Source organism: Pseudopipra pipra, chromosome 2 (assembly GCF_036250125.1).
Source record: "Pseudopipra pipra isolate bDixPip1 chromosome 2, bDixPip1.hap1, whole genome shotgun sequence".
NCBI classification, from domain to species: domain Eukaryota; kingdom Metazoa; phylum Chordata; class Aves; order Passeriformes; family Pipridae; genus Pseudopipra; species Pseudopipra pipra.
This window is the reverse complement of record NC_087550.1, coordinates 92,150,478-92,176,245: the sequence shown is the minus strand read 5'-3', so window position 1 is coordinate 92,176,245 and position 25,768 is coordinate 92,150,478. Positions and strand designations below refer to the sequence as shown.

General features: G+C 42.5%; 1 protein-coding gene across 2 annotated transcripts in view; it reads right to left on the bottom strand.

Moving 5' to 3' along the window:
- The window catches only part of SH3RF3 (SH3 domain containing ring finger 3), a 257,494-nt gene that overhangs the window by 17,872 nt on the left and 213,854 nt on the right, over window positions 1–25,768 (bottom strand). For both annotated transcript variants that reach the window (XM_064646412.1, XM_064646413.1), the window contains 2 exons: window positions 22,363–22,613; window positions 18,120–18,424 (listed from right to left, as the gene is read on the bottom strand). In XM_064646412.1, coding sequence (XP_064502482.1) covers window positions 18,120–18,424; window positions 22,363–22,613 — 556 coding nt within the window. The remainder of the gene's footprint in view (window positions 1–18,119; window positions 18,425–22,362; window positions 22,614–25,768) is intronic.

The following is a 25,768-nucleotide window of genomic DNA, read 5'->3' as shown; positions in this document are numbered from 1 at the left end:
GTTTTTAAAATCTGTAAATTATTTTACTTGAAATTTTGATAATTATTTAAAAAGCCCTAAGAAAACCCCAGCCAGCATCATCTCAAAGAAAAGCTTCAGGTCTGGGCTGTCTTTGGATATGTATTTATCATTTGCAGTTTGCCACTATTTTTCATGAGGTATTGATGATATACCAAACAAGACAACAGCAATTATTTACTACACTATTCTTCTGATTTTAAGGAAAGAACAGCTTAGTATCCTATATTATATGGAAATACTTGCCAAAGATTTAGTTTTAAATGGAGACAATTGCTTCTGACCAGAAGTCTATTATTATGATCTCAGTATACAAGCTACATGCCAAGAAACAAAAAGGATTTTAGGATCATAGTATCATTAGCTTTTAAATTTCAGTGACAGTAACATGCATATAGATGTGCACAAACATTTAAGACTTACGGTCATTAATTTGAAGATTGCTAGTATTAAAACCAGGCTAAAATAAGTAAAATGACTTGCTAGACATGATGGGGAATTTTAAATGTTTTGAAAACAAAACTGAGAAGAAGAAATTGGTGTTCAGGTCCCAATACAGCAAAGCATACAGGCACTTCATCATGTGCTTTTGTTGAACTGGGGCGGATGCAAGACTCTAGAGACTACAAAAAGACATAAAGAGGAAATCTAAAAATATATTTGAATATTCACTTTGGATGGAATATTAGACATTTCAAGCACTGGAACAAAGTTAAAGGCTAGCTCAAAAGAAAAAAAAAAACTGAAGAGGAAGCACAGAGTCTCAGCTATTGTTGAGCTTCCTGGAGGCTGCCAAATTCATAAGAGGTAGAAGAAAAAAGGAACCCTAACATGATTAATGGTGAAGACGGACAGACAAACCTGCTACACTGATACTGTAGCAACTTTAGTGTTATTTTTTAGTGGGAACAGCTGAAACACAGCACAGATAATTGAACTGCTCTTGTGATGAAGTAACTAAAAATTGTGCACTGAAAAACTGAAATGCAAGAACACCACAAAGAAGTGATAAAACCATGGTTCTCATGAAGATTGTGTCAACATTTCCTCTTATTTCCAACTAGCCACTCTCTCTAGAACTAAGGTCAGGTGGATGTGTGTTTTAGCCCTGATTTTAGTCCATCTCTTCCTTTGAAGTGTGAGCAACCTCTTTGGGGACACAAAAGAAAGGAGTAGGCATGATATGCTTGTACAGATTTGGCATTCAGCTTCCTTCTTCACTCAGAATTCCACGTGATTTCGATTATCCTACAACAAGTAAGGGAACTTCAGCTCAAAGCACTGAGATCTCCCCTTCTCTGCTCCACTCTCCTGTCCATTGCACATCCTACATAGAGAGGCATAAAGTGTGTACTTTGAGGATGCCTGATTGGAAAGCAGACAACTGATAGGAAATATGATAGTGACCTACAAAATCCCTTCCTGCACAGAGAAGGTAACTTGGGAACGATAGGTTATTTCCCACAATACAGAAATTACGGGGAACCTAATGAGATTATCAGGCAAATGGTCAAAACTGAAAAATAGGAAGCACTTTTTCACACAACACATAATTAAATGGAGACTTAATGCACACAGTATTGTGGAAGCCAAAAATATGAAGAGGTTCAAAGGGGATTAGGCAAATTAATGGAAAACAGACCTAGCAAGGGCTATTAAAATAATGGTATGAATCCAAACTCTGCTTCAGTTAGTCCCAACAGGTAAATGAAATAGCACTTGGAGCATACACAGGGAGACTCCACCTCGCTATAAAGAGATCATAAAACCAGTAACATTCTCAGAATTATTGCTATGGTAAAAAAGTTAGGTATTTTGGCAAGAGCTTAGGAAACAGGACAAAGCCAGGAATGAGCTCTCCCCTGTGCCCTGTCAGCTTTGGGAAATCAGCTGTTTGGAGACTTCCTTAGCTGCAAGGGTCTGAGAGAGGGCAAAAGGCAGCTATCAGGATGCAGTGTCAGCCAAGGAAGAGACACAAAAATTTGGGAACTGCAACCCCAGTGCACTTTCACAGCCCTACAACTGCTATTTGGATTCCTCAGCTCCATCTCTGCTGTGGAAAACATCATAGATCAAGGGCTGCAGCTCTCACACAGCACCAAGGAGCCACGAAAGTACCGGTGATGGGGCTGACAGGGCCCTATTCCTTCTTGGGTCCCAGTTTACTTCCTAAATGGGCACTGCACTGCCTTTGTACTCACCAAGAGCTTCCTTGGAGCTACCATGGGGGTCTGTTACATAACACTACACCACGTCTTGAAGACCTACCCTAAACTGAAGCCTAGAAATGTTAAACCTTTGTTTTAATACAAATCAAAGATGCCTAAATGATTTAGGCAACTATGGTAAACTTACTGTACTTTCTGGAGAATTTAGGCAAAACAGCTGGATAGATCACGAGCCTTCTTCCGAAACTCTAGGTTCATTTATTCAAGCTAGAGGATAATCTATCACAACTTGACTGATAGCACAGGACTCTAAAATGAGAAAAAGATGTATAAACACATTAACTGCTACACAAACTGCTTAGAATTAGTGTTTCTAAGTAAGATGATTTCGACTGATTGGTTAGCTTGCTGCTCCTTGTCTCTCATAAGGAAATGAAAAAGATTTATTGGTCCTGGGGAGCACTGGGAGGGACACATTTTGCAGAAAGCTAGAGCAAGCTTAATCCCTGAACACCTGAATGAAATGACAGAAGTCACAGTGTGCTTTGACATACTCTAGTCTTACATGTATTTGGCTCTGGCTCTCCCCATTCAGAAGGGATAGATTTAATTTCAGAAGCAAACAGTTAAAATTGCTTGGCCTTGCTTTGTAATCTTGTTAAATGACAGCCAAGTGACACTTGTACTTTTATGGAAAGCAGAAACATGTGGGTAAACGGTTTGGATTAGTGGAGGCCATCTTGTCCCTTATCACTGATATATCTATTCCCCCTTGGTTGATATTGTTCCAGCAGCTGTGCCACCTAAGGCTGTTTGATTTCAGCACTTCCAACAAACTACTTGGTATTGGGCTGGCCTGCACTTAGAGGGAAGATTGCTTTTGGAAAATTCAGCATCACAGTAGGTATATTTTTTTCTCAAAATCAATTCCCCATGAAAGAGAAAAAAGGTCTGTTTGTGGACAATGAAAAATTGTCAGGATTTGTGTGTACTAGACACTGTAACATATTATAGTGAAATAATTCCTACAAAGGATTAAACAGCTCCTAAAAGACGCATTTAGCTAAAGACTGAGGATTCAGCTGAGACTGACAGAACACATCAAACCTGCATGGACTGCAGCCTAGAGGTGACCAAAGCAGAAGCCCCTTTTGCTCAGTCAATGTATTTCTAAAAATTATGTGGACTTCACACTACTTTAGGGCAGCCTGGACTGAGTGAGGGGCACGAATGAGAGGGGCCCTGAGGGTCCTCAGATGGTCTGACATTTTAGAAGCAGGTCCTTGACACCATCAAACCCACAAACATGAAAATTTTTCTCTCTCTGAAGGCTGACCTTCAGGTTTGTACCACATGTACCAAATGCGTGGCATGTACCACAGCATCAAATCTGAGCATCCAAAAAATAATTTCTAATGTATTTCATGCATTAAAAACATCAGGCCTTGTTTCTGCTCTGTCCTACCATCATGACAGAATGTCTCAAAAAAGGCAAGTGATACTACTAATGTGCTCAGGCTGATGGCTTCTTTTTGGGGAATAAGGGAAGCTCAGCCTCTCAGCACACATGGGAGTGCAGGAAGTCCCAGGTGATATTTTTCCATGGGCATCACAGGTCTCTCTGCAATGTCCCTCACACAGGGACAGAGCCAACATCCTGCACATTGATGTGCAATCAATTATTGCAGTGCATATGTTTTGCAAGCAAAGCAGCTGACGTTTCTGCAACTCCCCTGTCAGCTCTGCTACAGGCATTTTCACTGCTACTGTGTTCCCAAGCAACTTCCAAGTTCCCTGTGAATTACTCCTAGGACACACTTAGGTGGCTGAAGTAGCTTTCTCTCATGGGGACCAACTGATCACGTATGCTCTTTAAAAAAATGAAGAAAGAATCCCAGAATTGTTTTAAAGGATTGCAAAGAAAGTGGCTGCCAGTGTCAATGACCAGGCATGTAAATGACAATTTCTTTCATAAAGTGACCCAGGCACTGTGGCTTTTGAAATGCCACAATACTTGGGTTGTAATTACTAGTGAGCTTTGCAATGGCAAAAGGCTTGCTTTCTCAAGTCTTGGTGGCATATGTAATAAGAGCATCCTCTCTTCAGCAAAAATTCGATTTCATCTTTTTTCCTAGTTTTGTCTTTTTGTTACTTAAAAAAATTTAAACCTCCTACATTTTCTAAAAATATCCTATACTAAAGTCAGGAGTACAAACTAGGGCATAAGGAGGGAAGGGGAGTCAATAGCACTGTGGGTTTTTTTCCTTTTGACAAGGCCTGGTTTTACATTGTTATCCTGTCCCTTCATTCTACCTTCCCTTCCTTTGTCTGTTTAATCCTCTTCTTTTTCCCTGACACATGACTTGCAGTTATGACCATATAATTAAATGCAGTTGAGTTACACTGATTTAACTAATTACCACTTGTGACATGTGCCACCTAAGCCAATGTTCTGCATTTCCTCATCGGAGACCAACTGTGAGACAAAACACGTTAGCTCAAATGTCAGGCTTGAGATGATTTGGGTAACCCAAGATGTCTGAGGACATCCTTTATGTCAAAGTTAATAGTAGGGTGATTTCAGTGATGCAGCCAGTGAGCAGCATCTCACCTGGGTTACACACATAGTCACATCTGTAACCTCAGGAGCTCTCTGAACACAAATTTGTTGCATGTCTGGATTGGGCTATAAGGCAGTGACATCTGGTTGGTGTTTTCACATGCAACTACTGCATAAATAATTACCTATGACACCACACATATAGCATAGTGCTTTTTACTCTGCCAGTTAGTTGACTTTTGCAGAAGAGGCCAGTGTGACCTGAAATAAAAGGTGAATCCTGCCAACTATTGGCAAGAAAGGGTAAATTTTAACACACAAGCTATAAATGCCTCCCTGATGATGTTGGTCACATACATCTCACATCCGAAAATGATGGAAACTACAAAATCACTACTGCACTGGGGCAGAAATGACAGCTTTGTCATAACAGTCCATTTCTGAGACTGCCTACCACAGATGAAGATGAAAAACCCTTTACACAAGTCAGATAACGGTACAAGACTGCAGGGCTTGATCGACAGACTGACAGACTTTCTTATTTTCATTTTAGCAAAACAGAATGGGCAAACATTGACTTAGAACTGCCCCATCTTCAATTTGATCATGGTTGATTGGAATGTCTGCCTATAAAGATAACAGAATTAGTAGTCCATTAGTTAAGCAATCATGACTTCTATTCAGGCTCCTGTACTATGATTACTTTGCTGTATCTGACAATCTTCCCAGAGCAGAGTAGGCAATATGATGAATATCTTGCACGAGTTTGTTCTTTCAGCTTTTTCCTGCTAGAACAGCAATGTGTATGTTTGAGGAGTCCCTTCCAGTGTTGCACTCTCTCTTTTTTTAACTCAGCAGTATTCATGGAAGAACTCAAATGCAGATAACCAGATGTACCAGTTGCTTTGCAATGTTTTCCAGTTAATGATTTTCTGTCAAACCAAGAGGACATTTCAAATATGTACCATCAGGGCTTGTCTCAGTTCCAGTGCTAGTCAATCTTTCCATTAATTACTTGGTATGTAAGCTAGAGAGTGCACTTCTAAAACCAGCAGTGGGCACTGAGCTGAATAAGTCCACAAGCAGCTGAAAGGTTTACTGGTTTTAGCTGGGATCGAGTTAATTATCTTCATAGTAACTCATATGGTGCTACGTTTCGGATTTGTGACCACATAAGGGTAATAACACACCTTTTTTTAGTTATTACTGAGCAACACTTGCACATTGTTAAGGCCTTTTCTGCCTCTCACCCCACCCCACCAGCGAGGGGGCTGGAGGTGCACAGGGTGTTGGGAGGGACACAGCCAGGACAGCTGATCCCAGCTGGCCAGAGAGATAAGCCACACCATGTGATGTTGTGATCAGCAATTAAAAGATGGGGGAAGAAGGAGGAAGGGAGGCACATTCAGAGTGATGGTGTTTATCTTCCCAAGTCACCATTACTGTGATGGAGCCCTGCTGTCCTAAAGATGGCTGAACGCCTGCCTGTCAATGGGAAACGGTGAGTGAGTTCATTGTTTTGCTTTGCTTGCATGTGCAGCTTTTGCTTTACCTATTAAAGTGTCTTATCTCAATCCATGAGTTTTCTCACTTCTACTGATTCTTACCCCTTCCCACTGTGGCAGGGAGTGAGCGAGTGGCTGTGCGAGATTTAGCTGCCTGCCAGGGTTAATCCACAACAGTAGGATAAACAGGGTAAGAATTCAGAACAATTTTCCTAAAATGGAGAAATTATCTCAAGTCACCACAGTGAAATCTGCAAAAACAAGCATGACATGCTACTGCTAGGAAGGAGAAATCAAATGCACAGATGAAAAATGAGGAGTGACTGGCCAGCCAACAGCTCTGCAAAAAGGGACATAGGAGTTAGACTGGATCAAAATTGGGAGTAAGTCAAGATGCTGCTGTGAGAAAGACAAACTTCATCTGGAAACATCTTACATGTAAGTCATGGAAAGTCCTTATTCCATCCTAATTGGCACTAACAAGTTCTCAGCAAAACTCCACTCCAGGGCACTGCTGTTTAATACTCCAGCAAGCCGAATGCTGCCTGGAGGAGAGCTGAAAGTGTAATCAGAGGCCCAGAAAACATTACCTGTGAAGAAAGGCTGGGAACTGGGCTCAGCGAGAATTTTTGAGGACTAAACACATTATTAGTTCTCTAACATGTGAAAGACTGTCAAGAGAAAGCTGATTAGCTGTTCCATCTGGAGCAAGACATGAAGAAACAAGATTGATTTGTAACCAAAAAAGATTTGGGAGATATAACAGGGAATTTTCTGGCCCTAGGAATATGAAAGGACAGGAACAGATTGCTCAGGGAAGTTGCAGAATGGTCTTAATGGAATGATTTTAAGAATAGTCAGACAGACATCTATGGTGGGTAGTTGGCATACATCTGACTTTCTCACAGCTGACGAATGCAAACCCATCCCAGGTCTTGGGGCTACCATCCTCACTACCTCCTCTGTGCCTGCTGGCCAGCTGTATCTCTCAGGCAGGTTCCCTCTGAGTCTGCCAACCAGTAGTATCTGGCTTAAATATAAAATCTATCCAGAAAAATTTAAAAAGTTGGAAAATCAGTTCCCTCTTTTATGTCCTGATCAAAGCCCAGCTTATGCATTGCCCTTGCCACAGCAGGCATCGTCGTGTTGATAGAATCTGCCTGCCCGACCTCCTCCCTTTGCTGTCTCAAAACTTAAGATATGAAAAATAACATGATGTTGTACAGCAGGGAATAGAGATCTCTGAGGTCATAAAAAAAAGTCAGCTAGTTCCATTTTAAAATACACCAATTTCTGGGCTTATCATGAACTGGGACAAAAAACTACAGTACAGAAAATCTACTTTACTGCAAAGTAAGTTGGCCACGGACTCACATTAAATTACTTCTTCTCTCCCTTAGGCACCTAGTGATGAAGCCCAATGCCTGTGTGCTTCTAGTGTGCTGAATACAGTAAGCTCTGACTGAAGGTTAGTATTATAGCTTCTGTAGTCTTAACTCACAGAAACATATGAACCAAACAAAATGTATGTAAAAAAGGCAAAGAAACAGGTTAAGTTCTGCCTTTATAATAAATTGGTTTTTAGACAGCTGACTGCTTGACACCCAATATTAATTGATTACAGGCAGCCTGCAGGTGTAGTGTCTGAAAAGCAACTTTTGCATGGTGCACTATCTGAATCTCTGAGACTGATCTTTTCTCCAGAGGGCATAATAAAAGCATTTTTTTTTCAGTCCTTCAGAGACCAGCACTGACTCCATATCTTGGCTTGGTCTGAAGGGAATTACTAGATGCCTGAGACATTCAGTCAAAAAAAATAACAACCCAGACTGACTTAAAAGTGGCTTTACCATTGGGCAAAAGAAAAGCTGAGGGCTTGTGAATCTTTATACTGTTTCTGCAGCATGAAAAATAAACAAAAGTATACAAAATAAGGTAAATATCCCTTTGTTAAAATTTGGTTGTGCCCTCGAGTTACAGAATGAAAATAGAAACATGCCACAGATATTTGTTGATTATTATAACATGCTGTTCCTACCGTACTGATGTTTGTCAGAAACTGCAATTTCATTTAGTTTATGTAATTCTTCTAGCAGAGCTTGCTGAAGTATTTCTGCATTGATGTTAGATATTTTAACCCACCTAGGAAAAATACCACTAACCATGTGACAAAAAAAAAGAAACACGGGCACTGAAAAGGTGATTATAGACAATTTTCACAGAAAAATTCAGACTTTGTCTCCATAAGACAACTGCACTGGCACTTGAGATACTTGTATCTCAGTAAATAATCTCTGTAGCCTCTTGGTGTTTTAAAACTTACTGGCTTGTGAATTCATAGTTGGAAAACCACTGACAATGAAACACTCTAATGAGTCCTGGACACGTGGGAGGCCAAAATGCCACCAACTCTGACACATTTTAAGATGTTTCATTGTTTTCAAGGCATCCATCTTCTTACTCTCCTTTTCTGCTGGAATGGTTTCATCCTGCATGTCTTCCTTTCTGGGAGTTGTGTGGTAGTGGCAGCTCATGCCAGCTCTGTGTGTTACTGCTTCAAGGCAGGAAGTGGACTACAGGAGACAGGCACAGCATTCACACTGGTTTTTTTAACCTGTGCGTGGGAATTGGGAGCTTGATGTTATGAGGGAATGAGAGATCAAACTGTGTTCTTCAGGAACAGGGCAGGGATAGGGCAGAAGCTGTAAGGGGATGCTCAGCTGCAGAATTCTGTGGTCTGGGGTGAGGATTGGCCCCTATGATCCCTCGACAGCCGGAATGTGTCAATGTCTCCCATCTATAGCACAAGAGCACTTACATTTCACCCGACTAAGCCAAGGACATACTTGCCATCCCCACCCACAGCCCGGCCCCATCCAGCCATCTGGTCCCGTGTGATTCCTTCTGCAGGCAGGGGAACGCCATGAGAATGCCAGTGCCAGGATGCTCACACGCAGACACACTCACGCACACACACACGCCTCCAGCCTTCTGCTTCCAGTGCTCCCTTGCATGCTCTTTCTTTTGTCAGTTCTACTTTCTTCCTCAAACCATGCTAAGGATTAGTAAAAGCCTGTGGGTCCTTTGTGCTATAAAATTAGGTCTCTACAGGTGCCAGGAGAATGCTGTGCCTTGGCATTCAGATAGCTTCATCTCCAGTTAGTAGATAAACTGAATTTCCTCTTGAAGTTAAAGAAGTCTCCATCTTCTCTTCCCCAGGATCTGCTTCCCCTTAAGGCCACGGAATGCAGCACAGAACCATTCAAAAGAGTGTTAGAGAAATTCACTGTGGACACTTGAGAAATCTTGTGACAGCACGGTGAGGCAGATAAGCAGAGGCAGGGGGAGAGGAGAGAAAAAAGGAATAGCTTTCGGAGACTGCTTGGCAGGAAAGTCAGTGCTTGAAATATCTGTGGGGAGTTTGAAAGCATTTCCTAACATCAAAAATGTGAAGAAGAAAAAGAAATTTTGATCAATGACTTATTGCCCTTGATCTAAGCAAAAGAATCCTAGCCAGTCAGAAATAACAGAAATCTGTTTTATTGTAAAGCTTAAGTTTTCTATGTTTTGACAGCTGGGGTTCATGCTTTTGGCTGGATTATTTGCCAGCCTTAAAATATTCATCAGTGAGTCTCCAGGTTTTTGTCCTTCCAAATTGAACTCTAATGATGAAGGAGAAGGTGCTGGAGAGATTTTAAGCATGAGTTTTCTGCCCTAAATCAGAACTTTGTGGCCTGAATTCACGTGACCAGAAGAAGAGGTTTCCTATCCCTGGCCAAATGTCTGGTGAATCACTTGCTGGTCACTGAGCCAAGATTCACTTTCTAGAGCATGGGAAGCAGCGGCTCATTTGTGATGAAGACAGCCCCCTTTCCTTTGTTGAGAGGAAATGGATTAACAGTATGTATTCTGTGAACAAGTCTTGAGAGAACTGAACTAAAATATTCCAGATTAAAGCATCCTTTCGGAGAAACAAATTGGAACATGTTACACTGAAAAGTCAAAGGTGACTCTGAAAATGATCAGTGAAATGTTGGTGTTGGCGGCTCCAGGATCAGTTCAGATGTCTTAAAGAGTACTCAGGAAGATTAATGTCACAGAACTTGTTCTTTCTTTTTGATGCAAACCTTTATATTGCTATTCCAATGTTGCTTCCCCTTAATGCATTCTACACTTATTCTAAGAATTCAAATCAGGCTCTCTGCTCTTGCGCAATTTGTTTATTGTTATGTCTTGTGCTGCTTTCATTTCATCACTCAGTTTTTATCGTTCCATTTCATACCTGTACAACTTAGTGGGCTTTCTTTGGTAAATCTAAGTAAAACATTTTTCATGAAGTGAAAAATAATAAATAATAAATACCTGCTAGGAAGACTGAATTTCTCTTCCAAAATCTCGGGGTCAGTCATATTGACTTTGTATCTGAAAAATCTGCTTTCATCAACTCTGTCCTTAGCCACCTCTACTCATCCCAGGGTGACCACTATTTTTGTCACATCATTTTATATCTACAAAGTCCTTGCAAGTGCTCAACACTTCAACTTGAGACTGATCTTTCATTTTCTGGATAAAGAATTAAATTTCTTTGGGGATATAAAGTGATAACTAATCCTTTCACTCAGGGACAAGTTAATACGAGACGAAGTTGCAATGCAGAAGACTAACACTTAGTAAGTAAAAACTGAAAGTGCACTACCCTCTCCTGGATTAGGAGCTGGCTGGAGGGTCGGGCCCAGAGAGTGCTGGTGAATGGAGCTGCATCCAGCTGGCGGCCGGTCACTAGTGGTGTTCCCCAGGGATCAGTGTTGGGCCCAGTCCTGTTTAACATCTTTATTGATGATTTAGATGAGGGGATTGAGTGTATCATCAGCAAATTTGCTGATGACACTAAATTGGGAGGGAGTGTCGACCTGCTGGAAGGCAGGAGGGCTCTGCAGAGGGATCTGGATAGACTGGAGAGATGGGCTGATTCCAATGGGATGAAGTTCAATAAAGCCAAGTGCCGGGTCCTGCACTTTGGCCACAACAACCCCATGCAGCGCTACAGGCTGGGCACAGAGTGGCTGGAGAGTAGCCAGGCAGAAAGGGACCTGGGGGTACTAATTGACAGGAAGCTCAACATGAGCCAACAGTGTGCCCAGGTGGCAAAGAAGGCCAATGGGATCTTGTCCTGCATCAAAAATAGCGTGGCCAGCAGGAGCAGGGAAGTGATCCTTCCCCTGTACTCTGCGTTGGTGAGGCCACACCTTGAGTATTGTGTTCAGTTCTGGGCCCCTCAGTTCAGAAAGGATATTGAGGTGCTGGAGCAGGTCCAGAGAAGAGCAACAAGGCTGGTGAAGGGACTGGAGCATAAGTCCTATGGGGGGAGGCTGAGGGAGCTGGGGTTGTTTAGCCTGGAGAAGAGGAGGCTCAGAGGTGACCTCATCACCGTCTATAACTACCTGAAGGGAAGTTCTAGCCAGGTGGGGGTTGGTCTCTTCTCTCAGGCACTCAGCAATAGGACAAGGGGGCACAGGCTTAAGCTGCGCCAGGGGAAATTTAAGTTGGATATCAGGAGAAAATTCTTTACAGAGAGAGTAATCAGGCACTGGAATGGGCTGCCCAGAGAGGTGGTGGATTCACCATCCCTGGAGATTTTTAAACGCAGATTGGACGTGGCACTGAGTGCCATGATCTAGTAAATGGACTGGATTTGGACCAAGGGTTGGACTCGATGATCTCGGAGGTCTTTTCCAACCCAATCGATTCTATGATTCTATACTTTGTAGGGTTCGGTTCTTCAGGCAGCTTCAATTCTAGTAACTGATAGCTTAATCAGACAACTGTAATGTGAACTAAGGTCAAAGAGCATCTCTTTGATGTTATGACCTTTATGAATGCAGATTTCAAAAGGGCCTTTGATCTTGTTTCCAACCCTATGTAAAAGCTGGGGTGGGCGACTAAGTGTGCAGGCAGCAGGTCTGCACTAAGGGATGCTGCCAGGTGGGACTGAGCACTGGGCTGCAAATTAGGAGGAGGCTAAGGAAGGCACTGACAGAAAGGGGGAGTGGTGGAGGGGTAAGTCTCTCTGGTCATGCTTATTCTGGCATATAAAATGAGGTCAGGATTTAGCAACAAACCCTGGTCTCCATCCATTAACCATTATGGGTTTGGCTTATATCAGCTTCCCACTCTGTGCTCACCTGGAGTGCTGTGTGCTGTTTTGGGCCCACAATATAAGAAAGATATTAAGCTATTAGAGAGCATCCAAAGGAGGGCTGCAAAGATGGTGAAAGGTTCAGAGGAGAAGCCATATGAGGAGTGGCTGAGGTTGCTTGGCTCATTCAGCCTGGAGAACGAGGGAGACCTCATTGCAGTCTACAACTTCCTCACGAGGGGCAGCGGAGGGGCAGGCATTGTGGTGACCCATGAGAGGACCTGAGGGAATGGCATGAAGCTTTGTCAGGGGATGTTTAGGCTAGATATTAGAAAAAGGTTCTTCACCCAGAGGGTGGTTGGGCTGGAACAGACTCCCCAGGGAAGTGGTCACAGCACCAAACCTGCCAGGGTTCAATAAGTGTTTGCACAACACTCTCAGTCAGGCACATGGTGTGACTCTTGGGGCTATCCTGTGCAGGGCCAGGAGTTGGACTCTATGATCCTTGTGGATCCTTTTCAACTCAGGATATTCTATGATTCTATGAACTAGCACTCTCCCAGGACAATGCATTGGCATAGTTTGGGCCACACCACTTACCAAGAAGGACTATTCTTGATGAGCAATCTGGATGCAGGCACCCTATTTTGGGCAGAGAAAAAAGCTTAAAAGAGTGGATTCAAGTCATGCAGGGACACTTGCAGGGCCAGAAAACAGACCTTGCCTTGCTCTGTTTTGCAAAATAGTTCTTACACCAGCATCATGCCAAACATATTGTATCATTTGAGGAATGCAGCTATTTTGAGCAGAAAGACTGGTACTTGAGAAAGTGAGTGACACTGGTGAGAGCAGACAGATGTTTACTGATTCTGTCATCATATGCAAAACTGTTGGTGCATGTTCAAAGCAGCTTTCTGAAGATGTGCCTCGTGTTATCTTAACATCAGTAAACAGCGGCCTAATGCATTTTCCTGTTTGTTGTGACTTGCTTATCTAGATCCTCTATATATTCCAGGGACACAGTTACTAAATTTGAAGCTGCAAACAGGTTTGTTCTCTTGACACGCTTGCAAGAAACGTTTAATTTTACACTGCAATTTTCAAATATTTTTATATATTCTGGCTAGGTAAAACAGTAAGAAATTAGTGTAACTCAGTGCTGAATTAATGACTTGACTAGCTCGCTAGCACAAGCTCTTATTTTCCTCTTTATCAGCTCTTGGGCCAGACATTTTGGAAGAATTTAATCAAAATCCTCATCAAAAGCCAAATGAGTGGATTTTAAAGAAAGTTTAATTACAGTGGTCAAACCACCCAGCACGATTTGCTTGATTTGATTAATGTAATGAGGAGCTCATTTAATGAGAAATGCATTAATTCATTCAAACAAGTGGTTTTATCAGTGGTATTAAGCATCAACCCAGATTATGTACAGCAGAAATTATTATAGCAAAAATTGACCAAGGTCAAAGCAGTAGTCATGCCATAATTACAAGCTCTCAGCTGTAATCTACCAGTTGAACTTGGGTAGTACTTGTCCTGCATGAAAAAGCAGGGTCCCTATTTTAAAAAGCCCCCAAACCACAGGGGTTTGCTCCAATTCCTCAGCTGAGGTCTCCATACCTTTCGTTCAGATGTTCAGAAGATTTGGGAACTGGGACTGAATTGCCCAAGTTTCAGATGGCTACACATGCAGACACTAGTAGCAAATGACAAAGGGAGAGCTCAAAGGAGCCCTTATACCACCCCAAACCCTTAAGGGAAATGGATGTTCTTAATTTGCTCTCTGTTTTACCTCTCTCCCATCCCTGCGATTTTCGAAACCTGGAACAGAGTGACTTTGGGAGAAAATTAGTATTTTACTTCTGGTGAAGGAAACCTCCTTGGAAAAGAAGAAAAATTGGCCTCAAGTAGGAAGTATTTGATAAAAAGAAGAAAGAGTCTCCTTTACATCTTGTTCTCTTCAACTACATTCTTAGATACATTTCACACTCTATATTTCAACTCCCCTGTTTCAAGCCCCCTGCCTGTGAGCTTCAAACAGCACCCATCACCTGCATGCTTCTCTGGTGACCCCTGCTATATCTGCCAGCAGCTGCCAATGCTCTTCTCTCTCCTATGCTGCCCTGACCCCCATTACCTCTTCAACTTCTGCCATGCTGCCTTGCCTTTATTCAGTTCATGTCTTGTTATTCCTGCAGCGTCTGCAGTACCCCTGTATGAGCTGCCTTTCCTGCTACTTTATACTGGGTCCGTATAGCACTGAGACTTCTTTGATTTTCAAGTGTTCTACTTCTAAGCCTGTTTGGTTACCAGAGCAGTTTCTAAGCACTGCTGCACAGTGGACTTAAGCAGTCTTTTCTCAGCTATCACCAGCAACTGGTAAAGGAGACCATATTTAAAACTGTTCCCCAAGTAGACAGAAGGCTGGTCAAGGAGCTGAGAAGTGGAGCACAAACCCAGTTGCAGACAGGATGCTCTGTGGGTAGATGCATACTGACAAGTGAAGACTGGCGTCATCAGGAATATGACGGTAAGACACTACTATTAGGGTGCATAATGAATGTAAGTACCAAGGTTCATCTGCAGGTTTGGAAGTTTGGATCAAGATCTTCAAGAAATAAGCTGAAGTAGAGAACTAGAGATGTCAAAAAATAGACCTAAGGATTTATTTGCCACATTAATAGAAAATGAGCAATAAAACCATTCATGCTGAGCTAAAAATATAATCCTTAGGATCATTTCTGCTAGTGGCCTTTAAACCACAAGGAAATGAGTAAAAATTGGAATTGGAGTCCCTTGATTTTAGAGAAGTCCTGGGATCTGCCTATATCTGACTGCTGCACACCAACAGGAACCTGCGATATTGGCATATACACGGTCACACAGAGGAAAGCATTAACAGTGATGACAGCAAGGCTGTTTGCAAGGTAAAGTCAACTCCATCTTGGAACAAGCAACCCAAATAGCATATACAGACTCTCTGCAGAAGCTGCCCCTTGATGTCACATTTAGTATCCTTGAGTGGAATCTACATGGGAAATCATAATACATAAATTGTTAGAAGATCTTATCTTAAAATACTTTTTCCCACTATCTCCCAGCCCAGCTTTCAAGCAAGCAACCAACCCTGCTAAACTTATCATCTGAAGAAAATTCCCAAAGACCAATATATCTGACTATATGAGTGATAAATGCAAAAATCACAACTTATCTCCACAGACCTCAAAAGAACCATGACAAACAATGGATCCTCATAATATTCATCCCTGAATGCAAACTACTTCTTACGTATCATGTGCCCTCTGTACCATAGTGAACTCACACTGACAATCCCTTCATGAAAGAAAACAATGGTTAATAACAAAAACTTGTCTTCTAAAACAGTCATTCTCCTTCTGATCATTCAGCCTTCATCCTCAGGGGTATCCTACCAAAGAAACTGAAAAGACTAAGACAAGATTAAAGTTAATAATTTCATAGGACACGAAAAATTTTTGATTCTAACGACAATGCTAATTTTATGGCACATTACAATTTACCTCACATATAGCTTGCTAATCTCAGTTTCTCAGGAGATAATTACCTGTGCATTTCTTCCATCCTGTGTTCAGTAGAGCTGAAGACCTTATTACCTCTCCTCTTACTAACTTCCTCTGTTCCTTTCATCTCAAAATACCTGACTGATTAATATAATGAAACTGAACTCAGAAAAATTGCTTCTGATCTTTGCTTATCTTGCAGTTTGCTAGCTATGCCCCTGCTTCTGTTTTTTGCTCCTCGATCTTGTCTGACTTTTTCCTATTAGGTGTACTCTTAATAGATACTGCCTTTCTCCACATTTATTCCTTACGAGTGTTATGACTATTCCCTATTTACCAAAAAACCTGCCCAACCATTCTCCACTTTGAAAATATCAGGCATGGTTCCAGATATGGTTCCAGTTCTGACTCACAGATACCTTTTTGAATAGTTATATGGCTTTCTGTCTGGCATTATCTGAGCTCCCAATTGCTTGAAAGAAATATTTGGGCTTAGGCGAAGAATAGGAACACAATTAACTGGCCAAACATCAGTCACTATTTCTAAAAGGAAAGGAAACATTGTTAACTCAGATCTTTCTAAAATGAAAGTGAAATATGACATGGACAAGATTCGGGAATATGTTGTTCAATGTGGAGCAGTTATGTATTTCCCAATCCAGTCAGAGAAGAAAATTTTTATTGTCACTTCTGTCTGATACTTCCCAACTAGTGAATTGGCCTTTGGCAATGCTCATTGCAATGATGTTGTATATTATTTGCTTCTCCCCTTTATCCATGGAGCTCAAAAAACACTTTACTTTTCTGCATTCAAATTCAGTAACTTTAAGCTGTAACACCTTGGGAAAGGTTAACCAGTATGTTAGGACTGAACTCAATATAATTTTGCCTATGGACTTTCAGTGTGCACGAATTAAAATATATGGACCTATAGTTTAAAACATTTTAGGAAGTATTAAATAAGACAGTACACAAAACTCTGAGGTAATGTGAAGATCTACCATCTTCTGCCAAATGCCATACACTTCCTTGGACTTGGAGAAGTAGCAGGTATTATTCTGCTTGCACTACGTGCAGTCCTTGATGCACACCTGGGAGTCATTCTTTGCAAGCACGTACCTGGATTTCACATCCAGGCTAGAATTTCTACACCCTTTTTCTTTCACTGAAAGGCATTTAGAGAAAATTCAAGACAGGATTAAGGAGAGGATTTTAAAACTTTTATTCCTCATTTTGTGAAGCTAGGGGTTATCTGTGACCCCAGTGACCAGAGAGACCTACCACCTCAGTATCACCACTGTAAAAAGTAACTGTTTACCCCATATGTTCCTGTCACCGCGGAAAAGCTCAGGAAATATATGGAAAAGATTTTTTGCAGGTTCAGAGGAAAAGCAGACCCTCTCATCTCTTTCCCCTACTGAGATACAAACCAGGATCTTGCTCTGCTAAGCAGTAGGGAGATAATCTTCAGCATTGATGTATGGGAACTGCTGATACAATGTAAATATTTGGTAAAAACAAAATAGTTGCCGAGAACCTAAAAGACTGTGTGCTTAAAGTAGCTCTCCACGCTGCCTTTCCTTAGCAAGGTGTACAAGGAAATGTGTACTCAGCTATCAGTTCCACTGCTGCCTCCTGAGAGACTGAACCTACAGTGCATCGTACCTACATCCCAATGAGCCGTACTTAATTCCCTTCTCCTCTTCTGGCTGTGCCACTGCAATGAAAGTTTCTTGTAGAAACAGAGGTGCTTCTGGAGCAGTCAAACAGCTCCTGCTACTCATAAGCCAGTGTCTGTGGCACCTGCTGCGGGGCTGGTACCACCATCAGCTTCTTCAATGCCACAAGGCACATGCTCCTGACTTGGCCGTCGGGTTTCGATGGCCAAGAGCCCACTACAACATCTCTCTGCACCACTGCAGATTTGCAGATCTCGGAGCCAATCATTGGAAGAAACACACAAATTCAGCTCAGTTAACCTCATTTCCCATCTGCGATCAGGTAACACGAGAGCACTGCTGAGGATGGTGTGGGGGAAAGGATGAAATGTGAAAATAAGGTGAGACGAGGATGCCCAAGATGTTTGGTAATGGAAACCAGTTTCCACCCTCCCAGGTGGCTGCCAGGTCCCTCCTCAACAGCCCCACGGGAGGGAGATGCGGCAGGAGTGCGAGGCACAGTGGCCCTTACCTTCTCGTTCTTCCTCTCCTCAGCTTTGCTGGCAGGTCCAGGGGTGACGGGGGCACACAGGGGCCCACTGCCCACCTCCCCATTGAGGTGGGCCGCGCTGACGTTGGGCGGGGTGATGGCGGCGGCGGCGGAGGTGAGGGGGATGAGGGGCCGGGCCCCTGGTGCGGGCGGCTGGTGGCCGTGCTGGGGGGACACGGCGGGGTGAGGCCGAATGGCGGCTGCGGGCAGGCGGGAGGGCGAGCTGGGCGTCCGCAGGGGTGACACTGTGGCGGTGGGTCGGTCCGGGGCTGGCACCGTGGGGTGGGCTGCAGAAGGAGGACAGAGCACGGTTAAACCCGCCTTGCACTGGCAGATCTGGCCCTTCAGTGGCCATCACTGCCATAAGGTGCCAGGGCCTGACAGAGATAAGCTCTTAGCCTTAACCCAGGATATCTCAGTCTGGAAGTGTTTGCAGCTAATTCCCCTCCAGGCTGCAAAAGGCCTGTCTGAAGTCACCAAAATTGGCTTGTCCTCCCCAGTGATGTGACTATCCCTGTGCATACTATCTTTTAAAAATACATTATCTAGTTCCAGCTGAGCTGTCTTCCAAACCCCCTCCTAACCTAATAGGTTTTAGAGCAATGCAACATGGGACCTAAAAGGTTAGCCCAGATGATCCAGGCTGACGTAGCAGACAGCAATTACAAAGGAAAGTCTCTTGTTTCAGCCCTAAAAAAATGATCAACAGCACATCACTGTGCTGCACAGGATAAATTAAGCAGAAATCCATTGGAGGATTTCTGAGCTCAGCCTCCTCTCTGCCAGCAAAGTCCCTAAGGGACTATGCAGTGCCTTTTAGTCTGGCTACCCCTGCTAAGCAAACCCTGCCTGCAAGCAGTGGGAACCAGAAATTAGTGCTTGTCTGTTTAACGGTGACTGTGACACACTGCCAAGGTCAACCCTTCAGGGATTCCGGAGCCTGTTGCATGCCTCATGTTGCAAAATATGTGACAAAGCTCCAGGTCCATTTCCACAACTATATTGTCTATGACTTCCAGGTTGGTTGATTGCATAGACGTAACCTAAATACCACTCCACTTTAAGTATTTACAGCCTAGAAGTCAAGTTCACACCTAGACATTCCCTCACTTAAATGATTCAGTAATAGGACTGGCTGGAAAATGCCCATTTCATAAATGATTTCAAGGTTTCATAATCTTGTTTAGTTCTGTCTCAGTGCAAAATTTGAATCTTTGAACATTTTTCTGTGAACAACCTACTCGCTCACACCACAATAACCTCTATTCTGCTCAGGTTATTCACCTGGGATGTGAAAACATAGGATCAGGTCACTGCACTGTTCTCTTCTGTGGAGAACACCTCTGGGAAGTTGTCAATTCCCTTTGCAACAGCACAGCTTTATGGTTGGTAGTTCTGTGGTTGAACTACATCCATTTCTGACAAAAACCGTTGAGTTCAGCAAATCATCTTTTCTTTGACCAAGATGTATTTTACTGGAAAATTTCTGACCCACTTTGATCTGTGGTTTTCTTACAAGTTCATCTGAAGGATGCATTTTTATGCAGCTGGAATTCACTCAATCTATAACTAAATAACAATGCTAGAACAACCACTATTTTCTGTTTCTGTGGTAAAGAGTGGCACCCTTACCAGGTATTGAAATGAGACAATGCCATTAATCATACTCACTACACCAGCTGAGCGCTCCCGGCAGGAGGGAATTTTCATCCCCCAGTCTTATGTCCTATTATCTGAAGCAATACTGAACATGATGGGCCAGTGACCATCAGATTAGTACCTCTCAAGTTTGTATGATTTTCCCTCACAGCAGTTTCTTGATTTTATAACATCTCTTTTTACTAATGTTGCTCATAGCAAATCAAACTATCATTAACTAGTCTGCAACTTGATGTGATTTTATCATGTAGCATTAGGAAGGCCCTAGAAGTTGTTATTACAGACACCTTCAAGACTACTATCACTGTTAGTTACCATCTCCCCCTCCTTGAATTACCAAGAACATACACTGAAAGTGCAATTCAATTCCAGAGAGCCAGACAGGGCACCACTAGTTATTTTGAAGCAATTCACTCCTGATTTTCCCATTTGGAACCTGTGTGATGAGCAACCACTGCTATCAGAAATCTGATTTTCCGGGACAGTTAAGCTTGTAGGGTCAAAGTTTTGAATTACTGTTTGTAGGGAGCAATGGCTTTCCTAAATTTAGAGCAAAAGCACACTAATGGAATATCACTGCATGTACCTGGGCGCAGAACCTTGATTTGGTAATATTAGGTACAATACTTTCATGTAGGACTTGGTGTTTCCACACAAAAAAAGGAAACAGAAAATATGAGAAACAGTAAAAGAAATGGCCTAAGAAAAATCAACTCTAAGCAGAGCTCTCATATTTTATTCTGTAATTTTATCCGCTTACTGTTACAATGTATGCCTTTGCTCTGGATCTCTGTATCTGGACTGTGCTGCATCAAACATGCTATTAATTAGCAATGCTCACTGAAGGCTATTTTTGTTCTACACCACTCATATTTCATTTGGGGTGTATTCCTACATTAGTGGCCTTGTGCAAAATTGATTTGTTACTCATGTATATTGCAAGCCAACAGAAACGTGATTTGAATACTGTGCCAGCTTGCCTCTCTTGGAAAGCTTTTGCAAAAGTCAGTGCACTGACCTGTCCTGCAGGACTAAAGGGACCTTTTGAGGGGCTCTGATCCACAGGATACTGGTAAGGAAATCCATTACAGAGAAAATTATTGATAATCATGAAAATTTCCTTTATTTATCCTGGAAAAGGTTTATTTAATTAAAATAAGAATCTCATGAACCTTCTGGAAGGGTTGGAGAACTCCCTGTTATGAGGTTTTGAAACAGTTCTGTGGTCCCTGGATCACTCTGTCTGCCAACTCCTTGGCACTTGAGAGGTGTCGTAGTGACCTGGAGGAGCAATCTTAAATCAGGGAAGTTGCTGGATGTGTAGCACAGCAGCACTGCGGAAGAAAGCTATGGGCATGCCAGGTCTCTGGGGCAAAACAATCCATCACCTCAGTTTCAGGGGAGTCAGGAGGGCTCAGGGGACACCAGGAGCACCTGAACAGTTCCTGAGAGCCTCACCTAAAAGGGGACATTTTTGGCTCAGCACTGTGGGAGCAGAAGGGCTTTTCGAAGGGTGTGACTTGAGGGGTAAGCAGCACTTTCTGAACTAAACAAAAAGAGGATAAATTGATTATCCCCCAGTGTGACATGGATACCATGTAAAGCACTGTTTGCTGAGCAGAGGAGTCTGCACTGTTCGAGATTCAGATTCACATGTATTTGATTATGTTTTCTTCCCTTTGGTCTGGACTGTGTAGGAGCTGATATTAGATGGTCATAATGGTGCCTTCTGGCTTCAAAAGGTACGAATCCATGACTTACTTCACAGGGTATTTCTCATTTGTGCTTGCTCTGTTTTATATCTAAGACCTCAGTTTTGAGCAGTCACAGTTCTTACTGATCTGCCTTTGCAAACACAATGGCTCACATCCCTATATAATATCAGAAACAAAATGTTTTAAATTTTGCTAAAAAGTTCCACCCCAGGATTTACTTTTACTTTATTCAACATCAGAGGCTGTTTAACATCAGGGAAAGGGGAATAAATTGTACTCTAGAAAATTGTGCTGTACATCAGAAAGGGAACCTAGAAAGAACAGAGGCCCCCTGGTGCAAGAAGCTCTTATTTTCACTTCAAAAGGTGGCAGCATTTTTCAGATCTTTTTCTTTATCACTAGCACTGGGTCCCATTCTGCCTAATAAATACCTTTCATCCCTGAAGCTCAATGAAATACTTCTTAATTTTAAGGCGTGTATTACTTGCCCTGCAATACAGGCAGTATTTTTCTGTCAGTAAACCAACTGGACTCAGAACTGTTAATCTCCCCAGGATGCAGGGTGCTTGCTTTCACTCAGATAAATTGTATAAATATTTGTAAACACTATAATCTATTTCAGCTGTAGCAACAGAACAATCTGATAAACATAACGTGGTTCCCAGAGATCAATAGAAACCCATAAATATTACAAGTGAAGAAAACATACTCTATCCCACATTGACTGAGCTGTGACTAAAACGAGAAAGAAAGCTGTGGGGACAGGCAAGTTCTAGAGGCTTGCCTGTTCGAGAGGTAAAACATCAATCCTCCCTACACAGGGTGAGAGGCACTGATGGGTGTGCACTTACCTATTTGCATGGTGCTGCGGGGCTGGCTGGCTGGCTGCTGAGCTGAGTACCGCAGGCAGTTATTCAGCTGTGGGGAGGCTGCCTGCAGCTGGGGATGCGTCTGGGGAGTGGTGATAGGAACAACTGGTCTGACAGTTGTGGTGACATTGGTGTGACTGGCCCCGATGGGGTGGATGGCTCCTGGAGCTACTTTTGTTGTTGGAACTCCTCCAGCTCCGCTGTTCCTGGGCTGCCCAGCTCCCACTGGCACCCTGTATGGAATCAAGGCACAGCGTAAGCATGCTGCAGAGACCCCAATACCCAACCACAGTGCTGATAAGCACCCCCAGTTACTTAGGGGTTTTAACATGATACTCTATCAGTTGTTAAAGTAAACTGAGATATAGATATACATTTATCTTTATAGAGCCCAGTCTTAAGCATGCTGGAGGACATTTTCACCCCTTTATCCTACAGGAAGAAGTGCAGGGTAAAAATGGAAAAGATAATTTATCTCATCACTTTTTTATTATGCTACATTTCTGTCTGAATAGCTTCTAGTAAAATCACAAATCTTAATTCAGAGGAAATAAGTATCTCCCAAATGTCATTTTGTGTGCCAGAGGCTATTTCACACAGAGTGATAATTAAAACATACTCAGAGATCTTTTCTTGGGACCAAACCTGCATACAGCCCTACAGGGAGAAACAAGGATGGATAATGCCAAATCTGTGTGTGGCTATTGAAGGGGACTGAGAAGCAGCAGACTTGACAGGGCTTGGCTTGGCTGAACATTTACCCTATTGATGTAACCAGCCCTAGCTTAGACTTGCTAAGGGAATGCAAAAGGAAGGGAATGCAGCTGACCTGAATGAAAAAGAAATCCAAACAGTAATCGACCCCTCTTTCATTTCTCGCTTACACTGTATACATAATCTGTATTTCATCTGAGTGGCCAGGTAGACCTCAGAGGAAAGGGACGAGGCTCTTTCTCCCATATGATGAGTTCAGACTACAGCATGTCTTGATCCTCTTACCACTGAGCTAGAAACTCTCTGACCAAGACAGAAGGACACTGCGGAGAACAGACGGACACCAATGGACAAACTCAGCCGCTGCTCAGCAGCTCTTTCTCTGAGTTTCTTACTCAGGTTCCTGAATAATTTCAATGCCCAGCAATAAATGCCATGAAACAGAGGGATCATTTTGTGCTGTTCTTCTCTCTCGGGCTGCTCCTTGTGTGAAGGTCCTCCTCCAGGAAAGGACAGCACAAGGATATGAGGCAGAACAAAGCAAGATGAAGGAAATGGAAATGCAACAGTGCAAGGGATTAGCAAGGGAGGAGAGAATAACAGAAAAAGTACAAGAGCCAACTACAGGAGGTGGACTGGGAGAACTTCTGGGTCCCCAAGATTGTTGTGTGGAAAACAGAGAGGAGAAGACCAGAAGGAAGGAGTATGCTGAACAATCTGGTCTGATTCAGAGGACATGAATGACAGAATAAGTAACCCTAAGAAAAGAGTAGAAAAGGGAAGAGACAAAAGAGTGAAATTCTGATAGAAAAAGACCAACACACAGGCTGGAAGATATGGTCCAAAAGTGTAAAATATAGCTATCCCTTCTGCCCAATCCTCCCTCCCCCAAAACCACAAGAGGAAAGACAACACTGTGCTGTCAGTGACTTGACTCATCTTATGGTGCAAGGTTTACCTGGAATACATTTTGCTAAATGAATCTGATTTTTTTTCTTCAATTTTTTTTTTTTTTATAAATCTATAGATTGGGAAAAACTGGGAATCCCACCAGATGGAAATTTTGACTGTCTGTCATCTGCTATGAAGAGCTGGCAAGGTGGCAGGAAGGTTCAGCTGAGCTGACTTGGCCATCTGCACTAGACTGAGTTTGCCAGAAAAGCACACCTAACAGTCCACTGAGAGCTGTGGTCAGGCAAACATGCATGCTGACAGGTACAGAAACTATCTGTGACTCCCACAGAGATAGATAGATGTTGGATGTGTCAAATTTCCTCTGCTGCCCTTTACATGTCTGTCCATCTAAAGCGTGTTGCTCTTTTTCCACCACAGTCTGCTCATGCATGTTTTGGCAGCTTATAAATCTAGTTCAGTGTTATTAAATTCATGGACAACTTCTTTTCCTTGGGTTTTGTAAGGACCAGCAGAAACACATGTATGGATCTGATCTTCTTTGCTGTCAAAGGACAACAAAATATGCTGAAAGTGCAGCAAATAGAAGATTTTGTTGCTATCAGATTTTTCATGCTCTTCTCCCTAAGAGTGATTTGCACGGGAACTTAATTAGCTCACAGGATCATAAATATAATCATAAAGCTGCTTTCGGGTTTTGTGGAAAGCACTTTTGCCCTTTAGCACTTCTCTGTCTTGTTCTAGTTGTGACATGCTGCATTTAATAAAGTCTTGCTGATTCAGATCACCAACCCTTCAGCACAAACTTCCTTACTAATTAAAAGCTGAAGAGGCAAGGAGTAAAGGCAGCCAAGGAGCTCTATAAAATAAGGTAAATACATTTAGGTTGATGAACTGTGAAGAACCAATGAATTAATATTTGGGGTTTTTTTACCGAAATGGAATATTAGGACTGTCAGCAGGCTTAGCTATCTTCTAATCTGCTCTAAACTTTTGGTATTGCTCAGCCCACATATTACAGACTTGACATAAATTGTAGATGGAACAAAGCTGGATCAATTTTTCAAGATCAACGCTGTCTGAATTGTGAAGTGCCTTTCCCTGGAGAGGAGTGAAAGATGGTGGAGACAGTGTACATGTGGGAGGAGGGACTGAGTATATGAAAAGCAGTGAGCTGAGTTTGCAAATCCACAGTTTGTCTAAAGGAGACATGGGCATACATATGGCACCATTCACCTGCAAGGAGTATGTGGGGCAATCAGTCTGGGACACAGCGATGAACTTTCTTCTCATCTTTCAGACTATTTCAGAGTGGGCTCTAGATCAGAAACAACCTTTGACTTGGTGTTGTCCAATACCAAACTCTGAAAAATGGCATCCCTCCCCAAAACATGCTATTCTTTTCTTTTCTCATCTTCTGCAATGGAGATGGGTAGCTAAAATCAGACAATTTACTGAACTCTCCTACCACTTCTGAATTTTAACAGTTCAAACATTAGTCCAGATCCAAACCATTCCAGATCTTTCCTTTAAGAAAAACAAAATCTACAAAAGAAGCTACTGAAAAGCAAGATACAAGTATTTCCTTTTTTGTTACAAGTCCAGTAGTTTTATAACAACAACAAAGTGTTTAGCCAACAGATTCTTTACAAAAGTAAAACCTGGGCTTATCAGAGGTTATAAATGCCATCAATCCAGTACAACTACTGCAGTCTCCTGAGGACATGGATAACTCCAATGCTACAACCAGCAAGTTTCAATT